General features: G+C 47.9%; 11 protein-coding genes across 11 annotated transcripts; 7 read left to right on the top strand and 4 right to left on the bottom strand.

The window, feature by feature from the left end:
• Positions 1-364: 364 nt before the first annotated feature.
• FMAN_05206 (uncharacterized protein) lies at positions 365-1,694 on the top strand (the record flags this gene model as incomplete). The annotated part of the gene is made up of 2 exons (XM_041825768.1): positions 365-569; positions 622-1,694. 2 exons carry the CDS (start codon positions 365-367, stop codon positions 1,692-1,694), a joined length of 1,278 nt encoding a protein of 425 aa, XP_041691115.1.
• An 800-nt stretch (positions 1,695-2,494) lies between these two features.
• FMAN_05205 (putative MFS multidrug transporter) lies at positions 2,495-4,195 on the top strand (the record flags this gene model as incomplete). The annotated part of the gene is made up of 5 exons (XM_041825766.1): positions 2,495-2,530; positions 2,611-2,733; positions 2,788-3,282; positions 3,330-4,000; positions 4,054-4,195. The coding sequence occupies 5 exons, from the start codon at positions 2,495-2,497 to the stop codon at positions 4,193-4,195; spliced, it is 1,467 nt and encodes a 488-aa protein (XP_041691114.1).
• A 1,393-nt stretch (positions 4,196-5,588) lies between these two features.
• Positions 5,589-6,968, top strand: FMAN_05204 (uncharacterized protein; the record flags this gene model as incomplete). Its single annotated transcript, XM_041825765.1, has 2 exons — positions 5,589-6,438; positions 6,487-6,968. The coding sequence occupies 2 exons, from the start codon at positions 5,589-5,591 to the stop codon at positions 6,966-6,968; spliced, it is 1,332 nt and encodes a 443-aa protein (XP_041691113.1).
• Positions 6,969-7,375: 407 nt separating this feature from the next.
• On the bottom strand, positions 7,376-9,563 carry FMAN_05203 (uncharacterized protein; the record flags this gene model as incomplete). Its single annotated transcript, XM_041825764.1, has 3 exons — positions 7,376-8,555; positions 8,639-9,455; positions 9,509-9,563. The coding sequence occupies 3 exons, from the start codon at positions 9,561-9,563 to the stop codon at positions 7,376-7,378; spliced, it is 2,052 nt and encodes a 683-aa protein (XP_041691112.1).
• A 407-nt stretch (positions 9,564-9,970) lies between these two features.
• Positions 9,971-10,882, top strand: FMAN_16260 (uncharacterized protein; the record flags this gene model as incomplete). The annotated part of the gene is made up of 1 exon (XM_041825763.1): positions 9,971-10,882. The coding sequence occupies one exon, from the start codon at positions 9,971-9,973 to the stop codon at positions 10,880-10,882; it is 912 nt and encodes a 303-aa protein (XP_041691111.1).
• A 176-nt stretch (positions 10,883-11,058) lies between these two features.
• Positions 11,059-12,504, bottom strand: FMAN_05202 (uncharacterized protein; the record flags this gene model as incomplete). Its single annotated transcript, XM_041825762.1, has 5 exons — positions 11,059-11,198; positions 11,255-11,625; positions 11,681-11,771; positions 11,828-12,226; positions 12,276-12,504. 5 exons carry the CDS (start codon positions 12,502-12,504, stop codon positions 11,059-11,061), a joined length of 1,230 nt encoding a protein of 409 aa, XP_041691110.1.
• A 1,234-nt stretch (positions 12,505-13,738) lies between these two features.
• FMAN_05201 (putative phosphate transport protein MIR1) lies at positions 13,739-15,341 on the top strand (the record flags this gene model as incomplete). The annotated part of the gene is made up of 5 exons (XM_041825761.1): positions 13,739-13,968; positions 14,063-14,263; positions 14,353-14,772; positions 14,847-15,192; positions 15,264-15,341. The coding sequence occupies 5 exons, from the start codon at positions 13,739-13,741 to the stop codon at positions 15,339-15,341; spliced, it is 1,275 nt and encodes a 424-aa protein (XP_041691109.1).
• A 428-nt stretch (positions 15,342-15,769) lies between these two features.
• On the bottom strand, positions 15,770-17,719 carry FMAN_05200 (uncharacterized protein; the record flags this gene model as incomplete). Its single annotated transcript, XM_041825760.1, has 1 exon — positions 15,770-17,719. One exon carries the CDS (start codon positions 17,717-17,719, stop codon positions 15,770-15,772), a length of 1,950 nt encoding a protein of 649 aa, XP_041691108.1.
• Positions 17,720-19,572: 1,853 nt separating this feature from the next.
• FMAN_05199 (uncharacterized protein) lies at positions 19,573-21,447 on the top strand (the record flags this gene model as incomplete). Its single annotated transcript, XM_041825759.1, has 1 exon — positions 19,573-21,447. One exon carries the CDS (start codon positions 19,573-19,575, stop codon positions 21,445-21,447), a length of 1,875 nt encoding a protein of 624 aa, XP_041691107.1.
• A 1,971-nt stretch (positions 21,448-23,418) lies between these two features.
• Positions 23,419-24,701, top strand: FMAN_05198 (uncharacterized protein; the record flags this gene model as incomplete). The annotated part of the gene is made up of 4 exons (XM_041825758.1): positions 23,419-23,574; positions 23,633-24,120; positions 24,172-24,236; positions 24,292-24,701. 4 exons carry the CDS (start codon positions 23,419-23,421, stop codon positions 24,699-24,701), a joined length of 1,119 nt encoding a protein of 372 aa, XP_041691106.1.
• A 170-nt stretch (positions 24,702-24,871) lies between these two features.
• Positions 24,872-26,822, bottom strand: FMAN_05197 (uncharacterized protein; the record flags this gene model as incomplete). The annotated part of the gene is made up of 4 exons (XM_041825757.1): positions 24,872-25,769; positions 25,834-26,211; positions 26,280-26,580; positions 26,630-26,822. The coding sequence occupies 4 exons, from the start codon at positions 26,820-26,822 to the stop codon at positions 24,872-24,874; spliced, it is 1,770 nt and encodes a 589-aa protein (XP_041691105.1).
• Positions 26,823-26,905: the final 83 nt, after the last annotated feature.

Below are 26,905 nucleotides of genomic sequence, written 5' to 3'. Positions count from 1 at the left end.
AAAAGTAAGATAGCCCATCATCAATTAGTAAACTAACAATATCGGAAAGTACGGACGTGATGCTTTACCTCAAACCAGAAGATTAGCTGTGCTAGTCGCGGAATATCCGGCGGAGAACGAATCGTCCAATAGGAATCAGGTCAGCCGACATCCTCGACCCTGGATTCGCTTCCGACCCGACGATCATTGTGGGGAGCCGTCCAACTTACGATTGTTCGAAGAGGGGAAGCACCTCAGTGGATGCAACAGAGACAGTGGATATGATATAATCGTAGCAGATACATAATTCAAACATTGTAGTGACGTTAAGGCGAGAGCCAAGTTCACAGATTATCCTCCCATTGTAGCAACTCGTCTATCAGCAATGTCGCATCCAGGCGCTGGACCCAGCCCGTTCCGGGCACACTTGCCCGATCTCCAGATTAACAGGTTCACTACCATGAAGAAGCAGGATCCCTATGAGTACGCAAGGGCGTTCAAAGAGAATGGCACTCCTCCGTGGCTTCATGGTCTGTATCTACACTGGCGCAAGTTGCTCTCTGAGCCATTCAAGGGTGTCACCAATGATGGTAAGTCCAACCATCCATCGAGTTTATACGCATATGACTGATGAACTACAAGGCCATGTCAAACCAGATATTTTTAAACTTGAAGATCAAGGCATTCCAATTGAGGATATTGTCGATGCGACCAAGCTAGCTCTATCAAAAATGAGCTTTGAACAGAGAAACCGTTCAACCTATCACATCGACTCTCCAGAATGGCGTACATGGTCTAATCCCGAATTCCTGCTCACTGATAAGGGCGTCAGGCTAGACGAAACGAACGAGGAATTACAAACTGCCGTCATGCAAGTTTTGAAGACTTCTTTATCTCCCGAAGGCTATGAGAAGGCAGTCTCGACCATGCGCATCAACGGCTTCCTGGGCGAGCTAGTCGAAGCGCCCGCCATCATGAATGAGTTTTCTTACAACTTTGTCTTGTTTGGCGCGGAGCCATCTACCACTGAGCCCTGGGGGTTCTCCTTCTACGGACATCACCTATGTCTTAATGCCTTCTTCTATAAAAAGCAGATCATTCTTTCGCCGTGGTTCACTGGTGCCGAACCCAACCTGATTGACCACGGAAAGTTCAGCGGAACCAGAATCTTGCAACGAGAAGAAACTCTCGGTTTGCAGCTCATGCAAATTCTGCCTCCAGATATCCAATCTCTAGCTCAAGTATACAAGGAGATGAAAGACCCGGCGATGCCCTATGGGCGCTGGAACCACGATGACCAGAGGCATCTTTGCGGAGCCTATCGCGACAATCGTGTGGTGCCTTACGAAGGCGTTCTCGTTTCCAAATTATCAGCAGCTCAGCAAGATATTGTAACCGAAATCCTGCGAGAATATCTTTTATACCTGCCACAAAGGGCCCGAGATATTCAGCTAGCCGAGATAAAGCGCTGGTTCCATGAGACGTATTTTTGCTGGATTGGTGGGTTTAAGGACGAGGATCCTTTCTACTACCGCATTCAGAGCCCTGTCGTTATTGTTGAGTTTGATCATCACTCGGGGGTGTTCTTGACGAATAAGGAGCCAGCCAAGTTTCACATCCACACCTTACTCAGGACCCCTAATGCCGGAGACTATGGAATGGCACTGCGGAATCAGATTCCAGGAATGACGCAGGAGTTTTTGTGGGAAGGATGAGTGTATCGAGCCAAGGTCTTCATATCACGATGAACATTATTTGTATCTAGTCACGAGCTGTTCAAAATAGCTGGAAGTTCGTTCTCACTTTCTCTCATCCAACTTGTAGATCTCAAGGCGAGACACACAGCGGTCATTGATAAGGTTCATAAATAGTCAGATAATGACACCGAAATACCAGACTACGGTCTTAGAGCTTAGTGATGACTTTGGAATAAGTCTAAAAAGATTGTTCCGGCCGTAGTGACCCTAACAAATGTTAACTAGGGGTAAGGGATGGTCTCCACCAACTTGTCCAAATTTCAACAAACGACTCATAGACACGTCAAGGTTCATCAAGAACCTTGTAAGTCGTGCCGCATATCCGTAACTTCCATATTCAGACTGATCTTCTCCACTCCCCAAGGATCATCGGTCACCAAACCAGGATTTTCTCCTTAGGAAAACAAGGTCAACGAGCCGTGACGCGGCTCAACAGCCAAAGGGCAAAGTGGCCAATCGGGAACCATTGAGCCGCGTGAGCTCCGGTGGCGGACTCACGATGACACCTCCCTGTAACACAATGATTCCCTACTACAGCAGGTAGTAAGGGCAAGTGGATAGCGGGCCTTAGTTCAATTTGCCGTTTCCCCGGTCTGGAGCATGTGGAGGCATTAGCGAAACCCCATGGGGAATACTCCTGGGGATCGATATATTGCCATCGCGCCTCTCTCTGTCCCACCATCAGAAGGAGTCAAACAACAACTTACAGGCTTGGATACCTAGTTCTGGTCTCGTGAGCTTCCCACTTCTTGTTCAATATGTCGAAACCCGAAGTCGAGTCTCTGGAGCATTGTGTAAGTCTTACAACCTCCCCATGGAAGCTTGAAGGCACTTCCGTAGCCATCTTTGGAGGCTGAGATACTTATGTTTTTAGAATGATACTGAATCTCTCAGTGAAGAACACAAACAGTATCTTCTTGAGCGCCATGGCACCATCAATCTCGACCCCGTCCCTTGCATGAGCGATGCCGACCCCTTAAACTGGCCCAAGTGGAAGGTGAGTGTCCCCGTTCCAACTGGCGTCAATATTATGTGCTGATTAGGCTCTCAGAAAATTGCAAACCTCTGTCTTGTCGCATTCCACGGAATGATGGCAACCTTCACCGCCGCGGCGATCCAGTCAGCTTTTATTGAAATTGCAGAAGACCTTGAAGTAAGCGTACAGCGAGCGAGTTACCTCACATCTCTTGTTATCGCAATACTAGGTGGTGCACCACTATTTTGGCGCCCACTCTCGCATACCTACGGCCGACGTCCGACCTTTCTAGTATCACTTCTTTGCAGCCTTGTCGGTAATATTGGCTGTGCGGTTAGTCCTACTTACGGGACGATGGGCCTCTGTCGAGCGATAACTGCCTTCTTCATCTGCCCTGCCGCATCTATCGGAACCGCTGTTGTGTCCGAGACATTCTTCCGAAACGAAAGGGCGCGATATATGGGTGTCTGGACTACAATGGTGACGCTTGGCGTTCCTGTTGCTCCCCTCATCTTTGGGTTTGTTGCTATGAGGACTGGCTATCGATGGATCTACTGGATTCTTGCCATGGTCAGTTTCCATTCATATCGCCCTGGGATTTCTGCTAACTTTCCCAGACCAACGGTGCTCAGTTTATTCTCCACGGCCTGTTTGGACCCGAAACCCGGTTCGAACCGGGTATCCAATCGCAAGCAAACTCTTCATTCCGACAACAGTACCTCAGTTTCCGCCGTATAGATCCCAAACCGCTAAAGCTGAAGGACTTTATACATCCTCTGGGCTTCATCAGGTTCCCCAACGTTGTCGTTCCGACTGTGGCACATGCCATGGTATTTCTCTGGGGCAGCGTCATGACAACCTTTGAGATCCCTCAAGTTTTCCCCGAGAAATTTGGATTCAATACCCAACAAGTCGGCCTTCAGAACATTGGTATAATTATTGGAACGATCGCTGGAGAGCAGATTGGCGGCATTCTATCCGATAAATGGATGGGACTACGCGAACGCAAGGGCAAGCGGCCGGAACCAGAATACCGTCTATGGTTAAGCTACATGGGTTACTTGACAGCAATTTGTGGCGTGGTAGTTTTCCTAGTGCAACTCGACCGAGCATCGGACACGTGGGATGTTACCCCTATCGTCGGGGCAGGCATCGCGGCAGCAGGGAACCAGATCGTCACGACCATCATGATCACATATGCCGTGGATTGCTATCCCAGAGATGCTGCGGCGGTAGGCGTCTTCATCACTTTCATCCGCCAATGTTGGGGATTCATTGGTCCATTCTGGTAAGCTTCCAATAAAATTGTATGTCTGCTCTTTGGCTCATCATGGAATACAGGATACCCCAGATGGTCGAAAGCCCCGGCCTTAGTCTAAGCGCAGTAATCTCTACGGCCACGATAGTAGCAGCAGCAGTACTACCTACGACGCTGTTGCAGTTCAAAGGAAGACACTGGAGAACGCAGGGCACGAGAAACTAGTCTGATCTGGTGTATATGCGTCAGTCTATGGGATATAGCACTGAGCGGTCTCAAGGTTCCGCTTGATCTGCTACCGGGAGTGTTCAAACTGACAGTGAAGATGTAGCGTTTGATCCGAGTTTTTTTTATTATTATTATTGAGATGGGGATTCTACATAGAAAATCGACTGCTCGTGAACCGTTACATCCTGTGTTTTGATTGTTGTGGCAGCGGAGACATCTGCGGAACCTCGGGCAGTGCAGCTGTCCTGTTGCTTTCGGGCTGATTTCACTTCGCGGACACAAGTAGAGTTGGGTGGTAAAAATTCCGAGCACCCCAGGCTTATGCAGGAAGGGAACCCTGGTGGCTCAAGCGGGTCGCCTGAGCTGAGGATAAGCAGCACCTGAGCTAAAGCTGAGGGGAGCCTGAGCTACCCTCTATAAAGCGGCGATGATTTGTCGTCGATATTCTCCTTTCAAAACAGACTAAGCAGAATTCGAAGCTGGCAATCGTACCTCTAAAGGTTGGCGAAAAACAGATCAATTCTTAAGACAGACAGAGCAGGATATATGGATGGAATTCGATAATGGCAATGATTAGCGTGAGAATATATTGAGATGATGATGATGAAACCTTTATTTTATGGCATTGAAGAGACACTGGGAGCCATCATATACATTTCGTCGAGCTTCAGATTTAACGGATCTCAGTACCCATCGGCGCCTTCACTGAATTCTAGCTACTAACAAGTTGGTCGAACGCCCGGCCGATATAGAAGGTACGAAGTATTTCAGGCATGGTCAATTTGGGCCAAACACAGTCCTGAAATAATGAAGAATCAAGCTGTCTGTGCAGGATTCAAACTCAAGAGCCAACACACCGTTACTCTCAGCGCGATGCATCCTAAATTTGCGGTTCAAGACATCACTGCTGAGTATTGGCGCCTAGACGCGACCCTCTGTACTGGCCAATCCGGCAGCCGCTCGGATAATCACGGGCCATATTTTTAGAGACAACCTGTTGGCCCAGAGTCGCAGACAAACACAGCCTTCTCAACGTAATTCTAATGGTGACGAGGCGCGTTAGCTGGGCGTGAAACCGCCGTATCTGATTGGTTGAGGCGAGTCGTCTCCGCTCTAGCCGCGCGATATCTCGAACGTTTCTGATGTGACCTTCGATCGGCATCTTTTATCTTAAACAACCTCCAACATCTACTTCCGTTCCCAACTGAGAGTCAACAATCATTGCTAAAAATAATTCATTTGAGCGAAATCACAACTTAAGCGTAAGGAAGGAAGGAAGAGGTACGTGGCTCATCAGAACAGGACAAGTCCAAGCAACATTTACTGATGTTCCCAACCTCACAGAGCATCCTGCAACTTTTGTCCAGATCCCTGAAGAAAGTTCCCGACGATGCACAGACTAAAGGGGCTCTTGCAAAGGAAACACAAAAAGAAGGACCATGAGATACCTACTCAGGCGGCCCCTACTATACCTCCTGTATCAAGCAGTCCTAAGCCGCTCTGCCATTCCACTCTTGAGGCACTGCCCTTTGAGATCCGCAATCGCATTCTATTTGCAGTAGATTCTCTCACAGATCTTTCAGCCTTGATCCATGCATCTCCCACTTTTCACCAACAGTATCGACTTGACCGAGCGTTCTGGCTATGGCATTGCCTATACCTTGAACTTGGCCAGGCTTATGTTGATGCATACATGGTCGACCAATGCAATATGCCTGAATTTCGACTGAGGCGGAACCGGGAAAAGGTTCTACTCTTTATTGAGGACTATAAATTGCGCCGCCTCGAAGTCACTGATATGTCTTGGAAACCACCTGACGAGGATGAGATCCTGAGTATGGTATCTTTTCATGTATCGGTCATCCGCCCTCTGATGAAACACTACGTTACTTGGGTTCGTCTAAACCTCGAGGGTTTGTCTTCACCCAACGAAATCAGCAGAACAGAAGAGCAGCGCATCACGCGCGGTCTATACCGCTTCCAACTCTTCTACAACCTTTTCGGTCCACCTAAGGGCTTTGCCAGCTATGGTGATCCTTTAGTGCAGCTCTTTTTTGATCTGTATACAGCATGGGAGGTTGAAGAAATCTTGTGTATAAACGTCTTTGTGCACGCACAGTACCTCAGTGTATTCAAGCAGGTTCGATGGGACTTGCATCCGTCTAATCCATCGTTCGACAACGTACGAACTGGTCCACATACACCACCCGGCGCATTTGATCTCTTTTGGAAAGATGATTGTGAGCTCAACAACTCTGTCCCCACAAGCATGTTACTAATAAATTTAGTGCCCTATGACAATCAGCTCTATGGCATAATCTCACGGGGGCTATCAGTCTTATCCACCGCTCTCAAGACACAAGATCAATCAAAGCTAGCAGAATTGATCGCAAGCGAAATTGTGCCGATGGTGGAAGATATTCTTTTCGAAAGCACAAACTCTTATTACCAAGAAACAAGGCGCGAGAGCCATCACTCCGATAGGGATCAAGCCCAGGACGACCGTGAGAAGATGGTCTTCAGCAGCGACAGTGATGGATCGCCTCCGTTGGCATGGGTAATCTTTTGGAAAGAGACATACAGCAATCTCTTTGGCAATTTTATACCAGAGTCTTTGCGTCAGTGGGGATATGTGATGTGGGATAGCGATCGGTTAGCTAACACTGATGCTGTTGCCCGGCTTGATCAGGGGTGGAAAGATATGTATACGGAGCCCGTTCACTACGAGGCGCCGGGAGATCCGAGAGATGAGATGTTGGCTTATCACTAATAGACAGTACAGTAGGAAATGGTTATGTGTCTTCTGGTCAGTTCTAAGTAGCGCTATTAGCGAGCTGGAAATAGATTATAAGTTATAACTATTTATAATACGCTTTCTGCTAATTTAAGCCCTTAGCTATAGATTTAAGTAGTAAATTATATATTTAGCTTATATTTATATTAATTAAAAGGAAAAAAGATATAATAAAGTATATAAAAAGTGACTTTTTTAATATTCTATAAAATTATTATTAATACTATTACTTACTACCTTAATATTAATTATTATTTTAAAGTATAAATATATTTAATCTATATTAACTTTTTAAGATATAATATAATAATTTAACTTATTTAAGTAAAAAAAAGAATAGTAAGAAAAGTTATATATTAATATATATTTTACCATATTGCATCTTAGTTGAGTTCATCTATGATACTATAATTATATAACATACAGTTATTTGAGTCCTCTATGGACCATAACAACTGGTCCCACTGAAACTCTGGCGCCATGAAACTTTCGATGGCAGAGTTTTGGAGGCTAATCCCTGTATTAAGCTCCGAACTGTAGCCTGCCTGCTCCTGGAGGTCCCATTGAGCAGCCTGTGGACCTTGATTGGATGATACCTGGCTGTGGTTGTTGAGATTGGGTGATGCTTTCCTATTGCGGCGAACGCGAATTGTACCTATGAGTGGGACGTTGGCAGTGATTTCATTTACAGAGTTGCCAGGATCCTCATCCTGTTGGAGAAGGTCGCGGAGGGAGCGAATTGTATGAGCGCCACGCCGCGCAAAGTCTGAACCAACACCCTTGTCCGACTTTTCTTCCATAAGCTGGAGAACCTGGGCCACGACACACTCTATGCCAGATTTATCGATCTGAAAGATGTGCAAATCGGTTAGAGTAGAACTGTAAGGCATGAGAAGTAGTAGTATTACGGCTGTAAAGGCTTGCAGATCGAGTACGTTGAGACTGAAGAACCCAGGAGGAAGTTTCCGGCGAATAAATTGATAGCGTTGAGCGACAGATTGACAGGCGTCAATGCAACCCAGGTGGTCGTATCCATAGTCTTCGCTTCCTTTTTGCCGGAGAACAATAGGAAGGTGTGCTTTCATGAGTAAACAGTAGTGGACAAACTGAACTATGTGATCTGGTTTTAGATCTTGGTCCATGTGAAAGGCCCACCAAGACTTGGGTGCCTCGCCAGCCAATGACCTCGCTTCACGGGCGACTTCTAATACAGCTGTGTATGAAGCTGCTTTCGAATCCTGCGTTCCGCTTAGATCATCGAGGCCGAAGGCTTCGGGGGCAATATCCATAAGCCGACTGAGGTAAACAGAAGGTTGAACGACACCGTCCACCATTATAGGAAGGGGTGCCATGTTCGGAGACCGTCTTGTATAAGCAGGGAGATTGATAAACATGCACACCATGCGGTCAATAGTGCACATAAGCGTCCATGCCTGTGCCTTTCTCGCCGATTCTTCGTTCAAGCCCGATTGTGCAGCCTTCGGTAAGCCCATTAGCTCGGCGAGTGCGATAAAATGCCGCAGCTTCAGCCAGGCCTGCTGAAAGTCTCCGCGGCCCATCAGGCTGATATCTATTAGACATCAAGATTCTTGTGATACACGCGAAGACGCGGTAAGTCACCAAAAGGATCAGTAGGTCTAACTTACAGACGAACAAAATGGAGGCCTAGCCCAAGGCCAGGAATGGTGCCAACCAACCGGTCGTGGCTGAGTACCAGACTCTCAACGGCCTCCGACACGGCACGAGAGAAGGCCATGCGTTTTTTAGAGTCAAGGGATGGTGACTCTGAGCCGTTCCTTTCTTGTGGGATTTGCTGAGCTGTGATAGCCACAGCCAAAAGCCAAGAAGCCAGGTCAACAGCATCGACATCTGGCTGGCACATCTCATCATATCTTGCTAGCAAGGCGTGATGAGATTCTGGCGATGAAGGTTGCGGTAGCAGGGAGGCCAGCATCTGCAGCCAGTCAAAGGTAATTACCAACATATTTGCAGTTTCTTCCTTGGATGGGATTAATCGCTGAAGTGCCGGTCGCGCACGTTCGCGCAACGAAGCCGAGGCTCTCGTCCGTCGTTCTAGAATGTGCTCATGTTTCTGGCTAATGTCAAAGCTGAGAATGTCATTGTGGAAAAGCGAGTGCAGTTGAGAGGACTCCTCCGCGATAAAGCCCGCTGAGCTGGTGGATTCGGCATCAGAACCGTCGCTGACAAGCGATTGATCGAGTTCCTGCTCAAGTTGGAGAATAGGCTCGCCCCCGAGTTTCACCTGAATGTCGTTAATATTCTTGGTCAGCCGATTGACCTGAGACTCAAGCCGCGTGAGGCGGTATCCTGAGGGTAGGCGATGCAGCTGCCGTGTGCGACCACTCGATGTTTGAGCCAGGCACGAAGTGTTCCGCTCTACGCATTGTCGGCAGGTTGGTGAGTCCTCGGGGATTCGGACACACCGGACTTTTCGCCTCCTGCCTACATGAAAGTTAGGCCTTCGAATTGCTCTAGGTAGATGCAGAAAGACATACACTCTCTGCAACTCTTGGTGCCTTTCCGGACGGGGGGGCTTTGCAGTGCAAACATGACAGGCAGGAAGATTACTTGAAAAATGGACGAATACTGCCGAAATAGGCCGAGGTGCGGTGCTCAGAATGTGCAAAATGAGGCACTACCTGCGGTGCGAGGCGTGAGAATTGATAATGCAGTAATGGAAGAGACGATGCGGACGTTCGGACGAAATTCTAGGCCGCGGAAGCCGGACGAGTTGAGCCTCCGATGGCACTTTGCCCTATCAGGCAATGGTCGCCATGAGGTGGCCGGCAACGTCTGACCAGTCAAAAGTAGACATACCGATCCACAGTCAGCAACCTCTATGCCTTGATGAATTATATAAATCATGAACGAGACGACGCTACTGGGACCAGCGATTACCAACACATCTCTCTCTACATCGAGTATCTGATCTTACAGATGTTTATCCACTCTACAACATGTTGACGTCCTTTGAAAAACGTGGCCGTTTATACCCACCAACTACTGCTGGCCTCGGTGGCGTTCCCAGCAACCAAATCGACACCCCTATTTGTGCCGTCTTCATCGTCCTCTACATCTGTTTTGCAGCGACAAACATGACAATATTCCAAAAGAATCGCCGACGCAACTACAAATTCATACTTTCCGGTGTCTTGTTCGGTTTCTGCATGGCACGAGTCACAACCCTTGTCCTTCGCATTGCCTGGGCGAATCGACAGCACAATGTTCGCCTAGCTGTCGCAGCAAACATCTTAGTCAATGCTGGTATTTTACTCATCTACATCATCAACGTCATCCTCTCTCAACGCGTACTCCGCGCTAAACAACCATTGATCGGATGGCACCCGATTCTGCGGGTCGGCACAAAGATTTCATATTCTCTTATTCCGGGAGTATTGGTCATGGTTATCACGTCAACAGTCGTGCAGCTATACTCTGAAAGCCCCGACATTCGCTCCTCCTGTCGCGATGTTCAGCTCGCAGCCGTAACGTACCTCTTGTTTTTCACCTGCATCCCAATACTACATGTCGCTGGTGCAATATCTTTGCCTCGGCGCAATGATGGAGAGACATTCGGGGAGGGTAGTATGAGGGCCAAAGTATTGATTGTAACGCTATCATCTTGTATGTGCATCACAATCGCGGGATTCAAAGCAGGCGCCTACTGGGCTCACCCGCGACTGCTTTCTAACCCAGCCTGGTACCATTCCAAGTCATGCTTCTACGTTTTCAACTTTATGTTGGAGGTCATTATTTTATGTCTCTTGACCTTCAGCCGCATCGACAAGCGCTTCTATATTCCAAACGGGTCTACCAAGCATGGTGATTATAGCTGCACAAAATTGGAGACATCTGATACTAGTGTTTGAAATATGTAGCGGTATTTATTATAAGCCAGGCTACCAGTAGCTCTGTAGTCAGCCAGGTAGATAGGAATATCTATACATACTTAACTTATATAATTCAATGTCATGATGCAGTCCAAATCTGTGTTTCTTCGGTATTAAGCCCTACGCCAGATTCCGCCATCATCTGGGTCTGTAACCTAACAACCTTTCAGACTGGGAATAGCATTAGGTCCAAAACCAAATGCAACCAGCTTTTCACCACATTCGGCTGGTGGGGCCAGTGCAACCTGCTTGTTGTCCAGATCGAAGGCAAGATAGGCAGCTTCCAAGAAAGGTTCTGTTGTGTATCAGCACATGTTCTCGACATCCTTACACGAAAAAACGCCAACTTACGTCCAAGGACTAGCTGTCCCTTCCAGGTGGTCAAGACACCAACCCAACAAGTCTTGCCCTTATCACCTGACTGGTTGGTGATGATCTTGCTGTACGGAATCTTGATTGTGACGTCACCGAACTGAAAGTCCCAGCTACCAGGCATGTTTCGCTTCTCGCAAGGCACGAAATAGGCATCATGTCCGTCGTTCACCGCGCCGAGAGTCTTGTAAAGAGGATCGACGAAGGAGTGGCGGAACCGGAGGTACTGGTTTGAGCTGTCGAGGAGGAACACCGAGTCGTTCTTGTGGACTTGGTAGCTTGTCACTTCACCGGCCTTGTTCTTTCCTTTGGGGACAGTCTGGCGGAGGCCTGTGAGAGCGATTGAAGGTCTAAGTATCCAAGGTTAGGTCAAGTGCTCAGTAATGAATAGTTTTGAGTACTTGCCCAAACGTCCCAAGCTCATCCTTTACCAACGGCCTCTTGACAAGCTTTCCCTTGAATTTACCAGTGTCAATACCTCCAAGAATAATTGAAGCTGTTATCAGATAGAGGATTAGCCGGATACTTTGATAGCTGAACAAAAGGACTTGCCTGGCTTTGAGCCGTGCTCGTGTAGGTCAATGCTGTAGGTACGGCTGGCAATCTTTTTGTCCGCAACCAGATTGTCTAAGAAAGAGCTGTAGATTTTGCCCGGCGCATATCCATGTTCCAAATTGGGGCCGAGGCCAAGTCCACCAATTCCCGAGAACTCATTCTTGTAGGGGTTGAAAAGGCCAAAGACTTGTTTCGGGATACTAACGCCGGCAATGTCGAACGTGTCCTTGTGAAAGTCCAGGTCAAACGTGAGGTTGCTTGGTGGATATGTCGTTGGATCGCCATAGGAGATTGCCGTATGGCCCAGAACAGGGGATGAGGTCTTGGATTTGTTGAGCTGATAGTATCCATTCTTACAGCCATCACATTCTGCATAGGTCTTATCAGAGATGAACCCTACAATTGTCAATAACATACACGCCCGCGACTAACAAGAAGCTCATACATGTTGTCGATTTGGCTATGTCCAGATTCAGCCTCATCTTCTGGGGAGGAGTGCCCGCCGCAACTTGGGCAATCCATGAATGATAGTCATCTGAATTAGCTGCAATAAGAGGCAGAACATGCAGTCCGGCAGGCGATGGGTTTGATTTCTTAGCGTGGATTGCGTTAACGCCTTGTGCAGCATCTAGCACCAGGATGGGTAGCGCTAAGAGCAAGTACTGGTGGACCATCTTGAGATAGTCTAGTAGGGAGGGGAGGCACTAAAATGACGGATAACGAATGTGGATGCAACAATCACACAGAACATATACTATCCTTATATATAATTACTTAAAGTAAAGTGTTTCTATTATTATTGAAACTCTCGTATTCTTTAGATGTATAATAGGTTCTAGAAGTCTAAATCGAAGCTTAACAGCATATCGGATAAATCGGCGTCGGCATATATTGTTGTAATCTTAATAAAAAGGTTTAAAAAAGGGCCATGCACCGGCATCTGTCAAACCATAAGGCCTACGGTACTGCGTTTCACGGAAGAAAGTTGCATTCTTGTGATAAGAGAGGCTATATAATCAGGACGACAGAATAGCATATTCCAAGCCTAGAAAACAGCAGAGGTTCTCTAAATGTGTATTAATAAGCATCACTTTCTGGTGAACAGTATCCCCAAAGTGCGCCCTGAGGCCAAACTCTAAACAGCGAGTTATTGATTGCCTAAAGAAATAAAGTTTCCGGTATTCTCCAAGCGAGAGTCCAGGCGAAGCTCTTTTTCCCACGGAATTGCTCCTTGTAGTTAGGCTCAGTTCCTTCTGCACTCCACTTCTCTGCCAAAATCATACGATGGTCACAGAATGTCCCCAGTTGCGTTGCGACCTCTTCCGCTGTATTGTGCATGTACACAGAAAGCTTCTCCTTTTCAACATCATCACACGAGCAGCCAGAAAAGGGATACTCGCTCAGGGACTTCCATATAAAGCTTCTTAACGAGAAGACTTCCTGAACCCTCACCTTGCAAGGTTTTTCTTGACCGTTCCAAGATGGCTATCTGAACAGGATGTCATGATCAGAGGGTCATTCATCGGGCATCATGCAGCTGCCAACGCAGCCGACACGTGGAATTCATCGGGTACAAGCATGAACTTGTGGGGTTGCCTTCAAACCCGATAATTCCCTTTCTTGTCTCGGTCAAAGATTCCTTACCGACAGACTGGAGTCGTGTCACATGTCACTTCACACGTCAATAAAAACAGAGCTTCTCTCGAAAAATCCCCAATGGATTTCACGTACTTTCTCTTCTGTAATCTTTCCGCATGTCACCACCCCTAATCTTTTTGTTTCCCCACAAATACAGCCGTGAATTCTATAAGCTACCACCTTCAACCCTCCTCTTCTCTACTACGTATCTGCCAATCCGATACACAGTCAAGATCCTTATCCGGCGCCTTCCCTACATCACGAGCCATAATGAAGCTCACACGCGCCATATCCTTGACCAATTTCTTCGTGGCCAGTTCTGCCTTGGGATTCCAGGTCTTCGTTTTATATCCATGGCACAAAGAGTTAGACGCGGAATTCGAGAAGCTAAAGAAAGAGCACTTGAGGGTTCTGGATAAAGCGGGAAGCAGTCTGAGCGCGCAGCAACAAAAGGCCATGGCCGACGAATTGAATGAGCTGAAGAACAAAAGCTCTAGAAGGTGGTGGTGGCTTTAATTACCCTTTAAATACACGGCGATTGCAGCCTGTTTCTCTTTTTTTTTCCCCTTTGACTCATTCGCTCATTCTTATCAGTAGTTTCCCATTCGTCAATCATGCACCTAATGCCTCAGAAGCGATCAGCGCTGCTAAAGACAAATTCCTACCAACTAAGGAAAAGCTTATGGCTACTGCAACAACTGAAAACTTGACAAGCGTATCTCTGTACGCAAGATATGCCCTCGCCGGCGCTTTCTGTTGTTCTTTCACTCATGCTGTCCTTACTCCTGTTGATGTGTAAGTAACCGACATTTACAAGACATTGGTTGACAGTTACATTGTCTGCCCTACAACGCTGTTGTCGCTGACACGTATCTCTTGCACAGGGTAAAAACTAGGATCCAGCTGGATCCAGTTACATACAGCAGCAGCCTTTCCAAGAGTGCACGCCATATAGTTTCAGCTGAAGGATCAGGAGCTCTCCTGACGGGACTGGGCCCGACAATCGCTGGCTACTGCCTTCAAGGTGCTTTCAAATTTGGAGGCTATGAGTATTTCAAGGCTCGTGCAGTCGACTATCTTGGACAGTCGACTGCTTCCAACCACAGGAATGCCGTGTATCTTGGTTCGGCCGCTGCGGCCGAGTTCCTCGGCGATATCGCACTTTGCCCATTCGAGTCTGTTCGCATACGACTCGTGTCTCAGCCTAGCTATGCCACTGACAGCGTAAGCGCCCTTGCAAAACTAGCAAGAGAAGAGGGTATCGGCGGCCTGTACTCTGGCCTGAGCCCTATCCTGCTCAAACAGTACGTGCATTCAGACAAACTGCGGTCCCTGTGCTCAGTGTATACCTGGCTGCTAATCTGAATGGTCATCATAGGATTCCCTATACCATGGCGACATTTCTAGTCTACGAGCAAGCTATCCAGACAGCATACAGCGTTATAGACAAGAGAGAGCTACCTTCGATAGGAGTTACTGGTATCAACCTTGGGGCTGGACTTGTCGCTGGCTTGGCAGCGGCAGTTGTCTCTCAACCTGCTGATACCATGTTGAGTAAAATCAACAAGGAAAAGGCAGGCAGTGGTGAAGGCACAACACGCCGCTTATTCCGCATTGCTTCCGAGCTTGGACTACGTGGTGCTTACACGGGCATGCAGGCACGCGCCGTCATGGTCAGTGGCATGACTGCAGTGCAGTTTGGCATTTACGGAGACATAAAGAAGGTACATCTAAACCCCAATCTCTGACGTCTTTGTGGCTGTCTATTTTGACTTATGCTGACTATTTCTTCTAGCTCTTTGGGGCTACTGATGGAGTGGAGTTGAGCCAGAGTTATGTTGTTGACGACGATTCTGACCGTGAGTACGCCTAGAACTTTCTTTTGTGAACTAAGGATAGGGATAGAATATATGAAAATTGGCCCTAGCTATATAATCTGAGCGGATTTAATGTCGCAACATTTCCCTATCTTCTATTTGCCGTGTCGTTGTATAATAGAAGTATTGCCTACCTATAAAGTTAAACTCTATGCTGCTAACACAGGCGACGAGGAACAGTGAGGTGAGAGTTACTGTATAGTCCTTTAGCTCCGCCTCTATAGACGGTATCGCTAAGTGGGCCACTAACTAAGCTATATCTAGTTGAAGCTATTGAGTTTGAGGTCATTGCCAGAATACTAAGTCAGATACACAAGTTATATAAATTATATAGGAGATCATTGATGAAGCAACGATATCGTAGAGAGATATTAAAAAATTTTGTCTACAGGTAAACTCTCTATAGTGAAGGTGACTCAGGTGCTTATTCCTGGAAAGGCTGCTTTCCTGTATTCACAGAACGTAAGACACCTTTAAAAACCAGCTTATTGATTAGATTGAACAGAACAAAGTCGCATCCTCTCTTAGCCACCATGTTAACAGTAACCGGCATGACCTCTTCCTGAAACGTGACATTGCTCTGGTAAGTAACCTGTCCAATGGGAACCGTGATATCGACGTCCCCAAAGTAAGATGAAATGGTCGATACCGCTTTGGGACCTCGAGGATCGATAGGGGATGCAGCACCTGGTGAGTCGTTCAGGTCTTTCTCGCGAAAGGACGGAAGACCACCTGTACCGATGTCGTAGAGAAGGATCGACTCGGAGCAGGAGCTGTTTGTCGAGAAGAGTACTTGTTTGTGCCAGAGAGCTGCATCACGAGTGCGGTTTGCCATGGCGGACTTGTAGCTGCTATCGTCTGCCACTGCATTGCGGAAGAATGATCGGTAGGGCTCGTCGATGGGAGGGAACCCCGGGCTATAGCTGGAAATGAGTGGCTCGGCCGTCTCAGTTATCAGATCGTGGGTCCATAGGACAGTAAGATCGTCAAGCATGCCCCGCAGCGGGCGGTCCAGGGTCTCCTCAATAGTCTGCGTCAAGTTGATCTTGTCGACAGTGACACCAACAGCATCTGCTACATCATCCAGGAACTTCTGTAGGATGGCTTCAGCAGCTGGGTTCTGCATTGGCAGATGATCAACAGGATAGAGGAGACGCTTGGGGAATGTCTGGGCATCAGGAACTGACAGCGCAGGCAGTCCGTTGATCGACGTGTCTTGATGAAGCGAAGGATCGTACCAGGCCTTTGCAAACTTGGCCCAAGCAACAGGATCGCGTGCAAAGAGGCCAGCAGTGTCCGTGTTGAATGCGTTGGTGACGATGTTATCCATAACAATCATCCCTTGAGAAGGTCTGTTACCGAAAATGCCGGCAACGGCAGCGGGTTCTCTGATAGACTTGCCGGTGTCGGTACCAACAGCAAAGTCAAGCCAGTCGTACGCAGCGATGGAGCAGGCACTTCCAGCAGAGGATGCAGAACATGTGAGGAACGTATCACCACGAGGATTGCGAGGGTAGAACGCGTCATTCCAATCCCAAGGGCTCTGAGGTGAGGCGAACTGGGCTGTTTTCTGCTTTCCGACCACGACTCCGCCCTGGTCAATGATGCGCTGGAGAGCTGGGGCTGTTGTATCGGCCTTTGAATGAAGGGATGCGTACGCTAAGCTACCAGCTGTCGTTTGTATGCCCTCTAGATCGTATATGTCCTTGACTCCAATACGCTTTCCAGCGAGAGGTCTGTCATCTTCGATGCTATACAGTCTCGAGGGGACAGGGATAGACGGGGCGGCCCATTCTGAGTTGGAATAAGACAAAGTGCGATACCCATCTCCCGCTTCGTATGTTCCAACCATAAATGTTCTGTAGGTATCGACATACAAGCGGAAGACTTTGCTCAAACGGATGCTATCACCGTCTGCAAGGCCAAACATGGGGCATGGAGTCAAGGTAGAGTTGCCGCAGAGGCTCGGGCCATCCTCTCCTCCGTAGATGACAGTTGCGTTGAGGCTACTGAAGTAGCTCACGACAGAAGAGTCAAGATCTCCTTCATCGCCCGTACTGACAAGGACAGTTCCGAGGAAGGCCTCGGTAAAAACATCATCCTGCTCGAGTGAGCTCTTGACAACGTCTTCAAGTTCATCAGCTGTAGTGCTGGAGAGTAGACCCGAGATGTAGGTAACAGGTCCTTGGGCAGGATCTGAGGAGTACGAAACAGAAGATAGAATATCAGAGGTGACTGCGAGATACTGCGAGCCATCCACTGAGAAGATTTGGTCTTGGTTGTCCAAGAGAATGGAAGAGGACGAAGAGTTGGAACTAGTGAGGGCGGCAATGGCCGTGGGCCAAAGGATTGCGAGCGCATACTTGGAATTCATGATGTCGAACTTGCTGTAGAAAAATATCAGTGTCTTTTTGACGATGATATCGAGCTTAAATAACCATTTAGTCAAGATCATACTATTCTTCCTCTTGACCTCTCTTCTGTCTCAATACCAAGCCAGCCAATCAGCATCTTGTCTCCTCCTCCCCCTTCTCCCTCGGCTAGTTATGCCCCAGTTCAGTTCCTCACAACAAGTTACGTCGTGCCGAGCCCAATCTCTCGACAGTCGATAAATATCACTGTGATAAGTTTGCAAAACTATAAGTGGCCACGCTCACAATGCAACGAATTGCACCTCACCATAGCGCCCTTAGAGTTCACAGGGGATCGACCATTGACCCATGTTCGCGGTGACAGGCTTTAGCTGATTGGATGACAGGCAGCGGATAAGACTCTGAGAGTGCCATTGCGGACCACAGTCGATAGTGACAGCTTAAAATAAGACCCCCCTGTCTATCAAATCAAGATTTTTCGTCGTTCTAGAACCAGTCAGTATCAAGGACTCTCATCAGTCTCTCAGCCCACTTAACGAGAATTAGTGACATCGAGTTGAGACAGCGTCAGCCAGACCAGGATAATCGCACTGACCAATAAAGATTCCACTGAATGCATTTTCGGGCCGACAGAACGCTGCAAATAGGTACTTTGTCCAGAATATAAACTTTTAGGGGATCCATCATTGTTCCTTTCATTCACTGCAGCAAAGACCACCTTCTACAAGGGGAAATGCCATCGATGCACTGGGGATGGATACTGGAGGTTGTTTGGCAGCCAATTTGACTTGCCGCGCTCCCGTCCTGCCGCACGGGAGCTACGCAAGGGTGCTGATCCCGATATTCCGACCAAATAGAAAGCAATACATAGATGATTTGGATGGCTAATCATTAGGTAAGAGACTAGGGCCATCCCTTAACATCAGACGAGACGTATCTATCCCTGTATATATCTATCATCCTAGTGTCAATACTATACATTTAGCTTTTCTCTCTGTACAGACGAATGAAAATCTGTGCATCTCCTGCTCTGCCAAGCCGAATTTGGTCTCTTGTCGGGATGATCGGAGGTTTGCGTGAGTCTTCTGATTCGTGTATATGCGAGATGGCGAGGTAGTTGGGCAAGCGAGTCCAGGTAATTCGACACGGCAATTTCCCCTTGGACTCTCACACGCACAAAACCTATCTTGACAGAGCTGGATGTGGTGCCACTTGACTCGTATCAGCTTCTCACCCTCCGTTGGGCATCGAGATGGTGACATTCCCAGGTCCTTCTCGGAATGCTCCTCAGGTCAACGGCAAGGGTTCATCGACAGAGTTCCCAATATCACACTGAAACAGAGTTTTGCTGTCTTGGAACGTGCGAGTGTTGCTTCTGTCCTGATTGACGATTAATTTAGACATGAGTCTCGACCCGGGATGTCGTCTCCTTGGGGCAAATTAGCTGTTGGATATCCACCACGCATGGGAGTCTGACAGTGTCATTCTAGGTTCTCTCGGCTGGATTAAGCTCTCACAGTGAGAGGAGTCCACGGACTGATAATAAACCTCACGTTCGGGTGTTTATGTGGCTATCGGTAGTTAATTTGGGTAGTCGTGCTTCTCGCTTGTATATCAGTATTCTGAAAGAGTCTAAGGTCACTCTCGGCAGTTGAGGTGAAGCTATGATAACACCTTGACAAAGACTTGCAAATCTTTGTGCCAGTAGACAAATTATTAGTTTGACTAGCTATAAATACAGATAGATATCTCGTCATTCGGAATATTATTACAATCCACTCACTCACTCGCTCACTCACTCACTCATTTCAAGTTCATTACCATTCTTCCAACAAATCTTATTCAATCGTTCACCATGCGTTTCTTCAGCTTCAATAACAAGCGAGACTCTCACAAGCATTCTGAAAAGGATCGCACCATCCCTCGATCCAAGCCAGTCTTCAACTCTCACTTTGCCAAAAGGCAGTCCTCCAAGGCCGGCGAGCAAAAGGTCCGTCCCCAGGCCTGGGTCGATACACCTCAGATCGTGTACTCGGCATGGAACCAGGCCGCGGGTGATATCGACCAGCCACTTGGAACTCTCCCCTCAAACTTCTCTATCGCTCTTGTCGGTGGTGGCATCACCAACGTTGTTCTGGCTTTCAACCTTGTTAAGGCTGGCGCTGATGTCACGTTGATCGAAGCCACCGACGATGTTGGCGGTCGTCTCCGAACCCTTCAGACCCCTGATGGGGTCAACGTTGCTGAGATGGGAGCCATGCGTTTTCCCCCTTCTGAGGATCTTCTCTACTACTATGCCAATGAGTTCAACTATACCTTCATTCAGAACTTCCCTGATCCAGGCAAAGTACCCACTATCGTCTTCTACCAAGAAACTCCTACCTCCTGGATCAGCCAGAACGTCACTGTCAAAGGTTTCGAGAAGGTCAGCAACGGCTGGGGTTCTCTCATTTCTCAGGGCTTGACTGGCGGTTCTCAGTCCATCACTGCGGCTACGCAGCTCACAAAGTGGCTCAGTTCATCTGACGTCGACACCCGCAATCAAGTCATCCCGGAATGGCAAAAGTACCTCGATGAGTTTGGCAACGACAGTTTCTACACTGCACTCCAGCGCATTTTTGGAGAGAAGCACGAGTGGGACGTTCCTGGTGGCCAGGTCTGGACCGAAGATGACTTTGAGCGGTTTGGTACTCTCGGTGTTGGTTCAGGTGGCTTTGGTGCGGTTTACTCTGCTGGCTTCAACTCCATCTTTCGTCTCATTGTCAATGGTCTCGAGTCAGACCAGGCTATCTTTGCTAAGATGACTGATGATGGTCTACAAGCAACTGGCATACGGGAGTTAGCCAACGCCATTTGGCAGAAAGCTACTGATCTCGGCCTCAAGACCAAGTTTGACACTGTTGCCAAGATCACCAGCGGTGGCGGTGGCGATGTTGATTACGTTGTTATCCAGGAGACTCCATCTTCTGATGACGGTAATTCCACCGCTGACCAGGCCCAGTATGACTTTGCTGTTGTTGGCACCTCGAGCCGAGCCATGAACTTTGCCTTTGCAGATGTCTCGGACACAACCAACGAGCCCATCATGTCAACTGCTGTTAACCGTGGTATCACCGACCTCCACATGACTGCCTCCTCCAAGCTCTTCATCCGCACGAAGAAGTTCTGGAGTGATCAGCCTGCTGATTTCCCTCGTGTCATTCTGTCTGATACAGACCTTCCCCAGGCTTACACGCTAGACTACGGACATCCAGACTACGGCATGGTTCTTCTCACGTACGCGTGGGAGGATCTCTCGCAGACCATCTTGGCCATCCAAGATCCTCACAAGCTGCTCTCTATCCTCAAGGAGCAGATTGCTCGTATCATGCGAGATAGCAGCTATCCCAACTACGCCGACTTCCTCGACCCAGTAACTGACGATGACGTCTACCTCGTTCACTGGCCTCTCGATCAGTATTCCTACGGTGCATTCTCCCTCGGGCTCCCAGGACAGGACAAGCTCATCTCTTCCATGTTCTATGACTACCAGAAACTCAACGATACTTCGAGCTCTCGAGTTCTGATCAACAGTGACTGCACGTCATTCCTCGGAGGTTGGGTTGATGGCGGCCTGCAGCCAGCGCATAATTCTATGGCTGCTATCTTTGAGCGCTTTGGCTCTTTGAACCCTGCTGCGGCTGATTTTGCTCCTTCCGCGCTTTTGGGTGCCAGTCCTTACCAGTACTGACGGAACGAATATGTTCCTTAGTAATTACATTATTTTCATTCTTAGGTAGAGGTTATATCATTTGTCTTTATTTATTTTCAGAATAGTTTCTTTAGATGCTCAATTCTACTTGTCCCATACTGGACTTAGAGGCTATGATATTGCGACATAATGTCCTTGCTCTGTTTAACTTCGAGGTGAGACTGAGGCACTTAGTACTGTATGTTTTTGTGGATGTCCCGTCATTACTTGACCTTCGAATTTGGAAGGTTGGAGTCCGCTCTACCATCTGAAATCATCTAATACGTCACTTGTATTAGGGATGAAACATTGACATGTTAATTCTGACTAGGTATGTAGGTTTTGGAAACAGACGATCAAACTGTCAAGAATGCAGTGCCATAATGGCATTCAATAGTCACTGCACGTATGATAACTCGGCATAGAATAAACATATCATAATAAACGAGGCTGTGGTATCTATGCTATTAAAGCGAGTTCACATAGAGATGAGGTTTCTTATGAAGAAACGAGAGGACGCATATTAATGCTGGTTCCATGGCTAAAAAATGCGCACTCCAGGGTAATCTTTGCAGTAGCCTCCCACTAAGCAACCACGTTGGCGGGTCTAGCACTAGACTACGAATTTGAAACGCCAAGCTAGTTGACGTACGAGACCTGAAACAAATCCATTTGGCTCTCGAAACGGGACTGGGTGACATCATCGTAGCCTTTGTTGGAAGTCCTTTCGTTATCTCAACACCAAGTCCACATGTCGAGCGGACGTAGATGCAATTATAGTAAGTCATTCGCATTGGGGTTATTCGATCTTGTATAAGTGACAGACGCACCCTTATAGCATAGATGCATATTAATTGCACTCACCACATGAGCCACCAAGAGGTATACGTCCCCTCTTATTGTCAAAAAATGCGAGTGAGTAAGTCGGATATACCGCCCTATCGGGTAGACAGGTGGGGATGTACTGCCCTGATAAGTGGGACAGGGGCAAACCTGGAGGAAATCCTTATCCGTGGGTCTTTATGTAACCTGATACGATATCCAGTATCCGTGTGCAAGTATAAAGTACCCAATTACACAATAATTGTTAAAGCGTTTCCTTGGTTACTTGACTTTGTGGCAATTGGCTTTCCATGCTAGAGCCGAGAGGGAAGCTATAACATCGGCACATCCAACATCTTTGCATGTGAACAATGGTCAGTTCCCCTCTTTTAACTAGATTACCCCTTGTTTCGCCCCACTAATCCCTGATCTCATCATTCCAGATGCAGTGGAGAGTCTGCCACGTGAAGCCCAGTGTTTCTATACATGGACGTTCCATATCACCTGGATATCCGGAATTACTGGTTCCTTTGGGTGTTTCTTCCGGCCACCGGTACTTGTTTTTCTCTTTTGAGGTCTTTATGTTCAAACATTATAGGGGCTCAACGTAGCAGGTGCTTGTTCATGATCAACGGGGCCGAGCCAGAGTTGGTCTAGTCAAACGCGGAATTTAGCAGAGGTTACATCGGATGTACGCCAAATGGGGCAACTCCCCTGGCAGACGCACACCAAGTCTGTTTCAGATCCTTGGCGAGTGCCGTTGAACCTCCTTGAACGGGAGACACTAAGTGAATAGTACCGGAACGCTAACGCTGGGCGACAGAAAGCCGGACTAACGGACAGACCACTATCAAGCGTACAGGCAAACTATCATTTCTGTCTGCATCAAATTATGCACCGAGCTATCTTATCTTGGCCGCATACGGGGCACCGCAGCCGTTGCAGTCGGACAGCAATACCGCAATTAGAACGTAATGCAACGATTAGTACAGTGCTAGCAGGTATAATACTGAATAGAGCACAGTAATTAGCAAATCCACCGTTTCATATAAAGTTTCCCATCGCCCCCAGGAACTTGTTTCTTGGCAGGATTTCCATCCTGCCAAACTTTATTTGCGCAGAAACCATCAATTGATCTGGCCCCCCATTATGGCAGCTCACATTGCGAATCGAGGGCCGCAGCTCATGGCGGTGAATATCACATTCTTCGCCATGGCGCTGGTCACTTGTCTTTTGAGATGCTATGTTCGGTTGTTTATGGTCAATGGATTCAGAAAGGACGACTGGTTGATGGTCATCGCTATGGTATGTTGAGCCTCAGGGGGTACCAGGTTTTCAGCAATTGACATCCCATTTCTCTTAGGTATTCTTCACTTGCTATGCGACTTCATCGACTGTAGGTATCACGTTCGGCACGGGAAGACACCACGACGATCTCGAGACCAATCAGATCCACACTGCGATGATGTGTTGGTGGTTCTGTTACCTCGGATACGCCCTCACCATGATATCCTGCAAACTCTCCATCGGCTACTTCCTGCTCAGAGTCACAACCGAAAAGATCCAACGATGGACCATCTACCTCGCCATGTTTTCGACTGCCCTCTCGTGCGGCATCTTCTTCTTCGTCACCTTATTCCAGTGCCATCCTATATCGTACTTCTGGAACAAGGACCAAGATGGCAAATGTATTGATCCCGGTGTCGTCATTGGACTGGCAGCTCTCTATAGTGTCTTCGCTGTTGGCTCTGACCTCGTGTTTGCGCTGCTTCCTGGGTGGATTGTATGGAATCTGCAGCTGCACAAGCGAACGAAATACTCACTCATCCCTCTACTCGCTATGGGTTGCATGTACGTCTCATCCATACCACGGTGACAAAACTCTACTGACAATGCATATAGTGCTAGCGCAGCCGTCATTGCTCGATTCCCATACTTGCACCTCCTTGGAGATCCCGATTTCCTCTGTAAGCGCAAGATCCCCTCTACTTACTTGCCGCTTAGCTAACCGTTCACTACCAGGGAATACCACTGATATAGCCATCTGGTCAACAATCGAGCAAGGACTGGCCATCACAGCAAGCAGCTTAGCAACCCTGCGGCCTCTGATCAAACAAATCGCCTTCCGCCTGAACCTGACCAGCAAGCCTCTATCACTCGGTCCATCTGGCTACGGATCATCACCGCGTACTCCTGGGCCCGGGACACCGAGAGCCTTCTCAAGTCGGGAGGCATACACACTCTCGTCAGTGAGTCGTCAGGATGGCCCTGAAAAGAAAGGGTCGGGGTTTGACTCGAGACAACCAAGTGATCTTAAGCTGGGCATTAAGAAGGAGACTAAGTGGGAGGTCAAGATAACGAAAACAGCCATGAGTGAGAGCGAGGAGGAGTTGCATTCGCCAAGAGCATGGAGGAGCAATAACATCGTTTAAAAATACCCAAGGTAAACATAGTGTGTATTGAATCGCACAACCATACATAATCTCTTATATAATAAATCTCATTAATTACTTATCATATCGTGTAGACGTGCCCTCAGGCACTCTGTGGCTGTGTGTTCTCTGATCAATTAATTCTCGTTTATCACTGTCCTACCAGCGGCTCAGTGATATGTTCCACGGTTTGTAACAAAATCGATCTCGGCGTGAGTCTCGGGCGATCTAGTCCCTTGCCCGTCCATCTCACACGGCTCCACGTTAACCTGAAACGGTCTCCAGTAGTGAACCTGACCTGGGTGTTCCCCCTCATACTCTCCAACTCCGGGACTTCCGCGGCGCCATCTGTCGGGAGATTGAGGAAAGTGTAGCGGGCTCGAGGTTTGCGGCATATACGGGACTGAGTAAAATGATTCTGTCGTAGGTGCTGACTGGATATCACGCTGTATCTTTCGCTTCCTGCGGAGTAGCCACAGACCAATTATTACTGCCAGCACAACAACTCCAGCACCGACGGCGATGCCAATAATCGCCCCTTTTGACAGTCCTGAGTTTGAACTTGATCCTCCTTCTGATTCAGAAGCCCTCGGATCAGTGCGACCATCATCAAGCCTTGTACGATTGGTAAAAGTTGCTTTCATACCGAGCAATGTGCCAAGATCATGGTTGACAAAGCCATAGTCAGGCTTGAGCTTAGTCGCACCTCCATCTTCCGTCCCTCCAATAACGCTCGTCACGAAGCTAGGGACCTTGTACCCGAAGAGACTCGGTTCATAGCCTGCCCAGACCTTCTTGAAGTTCGATTTGATCTGGTTCCCTAAATCGATGTTGTGAACGCCCCAGACCTCTTCGACGTCGCATGTTTCGTCTTTTGGGAATGCTCCGCCGATAGTAAGCATTTGTGAGCCTTGGTTGACAACATCACATGATAGGCTATGAGATGGGTAGTAGCCTGTGCCGTTTTGGTCGAGGGGATAGCTCTTGATCCATGTGAAAGATGGTAGGGAGAGGATATAGACGTCATCGAAACCAGGCCCCTCTAGTCCATGGCCTCCATTAATGTATCTATGCTTAAGTCAACATCATTAAAGAACGGGCTAAAGCTTGTGAATCTGACCGGGCCGCTTACATGTTGTAGCTGCTACGATCCTCCGCCCATACAGCTCCAGCACAGAATCTTGCCCGACTCTCAGGAATGGTCCCGTTCGCTTTCTGAACATGCCACTTGTTTGATATCATATCGTAGAGGAATATCTGATCCAGTGGCTGCGAGACCATGGTGCCATTATCACCAGGATCCTGAAGTCCACCAAAGTAGACCAGCATTCCTCGGTCACTGGCCGGGATGAAGGTCATGACTCCTTCGGCACGTTTTGTATCGTCTGGTCCTGATAGTTTCGCCCAAGTGTTGCTGTCCATCTGATACCGGATCAGATCTGATGTCGCATGTCGTTCGCCGCTCCAGTCAGGCACCGAGGCTCTCGAAAGGTAGCCTCCGTAATAGTACCTATGATATTGATCTTAGTGCTGAACTTTCCGTGCAGACCATGCAAGCCATATAAACCATTGACTTACCCTTCTCCTCGCTCCTTCACAGTTGTACTAGCCCCGTAGCTGACGCGCTTGATGTCATCGGAAGGCGGTCCGAAGTCATCCCACTGATCGTACCATATATCGTAGGACATGAAGTTCGAAGTGGTCGGGCTGCCGCTAAAGAATTCTCCGCCGAAAAGGAATAGACGGTAGTTAACGTCATCTGCCCAAAGAGCACCGCCATGTACTGAAGGAATCGAGACATTCTTGCTGAGATTTGCATGAATCTGCGGCATATTATCCTTGCTATTGTGATCAAGATCGTGCCACATTAACCATGTATCTGCAAAACCGTTATCTTACGCCATGCAGGAGACAGATAGGTATCATACTGGTGTAATTCTTTGGATCAGTCTCTAATGGCTTCCAGTTGACCAGTCCTCCATCGATGTAGAGTTTTCGATCTACCACTGCTGTCTGGTGTCCAAACCGTCGGCAGAAATCCTTGACGGGATCATGCTGGATTGAAAGATGGAGAGTGGTGACCAAGACTGCCATCGATGAGAACCAGCACTTGGGTGCCATTGCACGGAGTATATTCTGAGCTTCCGGTTACTCTCAGTAATTAAATACTTAAGAGAACGTTCTTTTATTAATGTGCCATTTCT

This window comes from Fusarium mangiferae, assembly GCF_900044065.1.
Source record: "Fusarium mangiferae strain MRC7560 genome assembly, contig: FMAN_scaffold023, whole genome shotgun sequence".
In the NCBI taxonomy this organism is placed as follows: Eukaryota; Fungi; Ascomycota; class Sordariomycetes; order Hypocreales; family Nectriaceae; genus Fusarium; species Fusarium mangiferae.
Note: the sequence above shows the minus strand (reverse complement) of the source record. Positions and strands in the feature narration are given on the sequence as shown.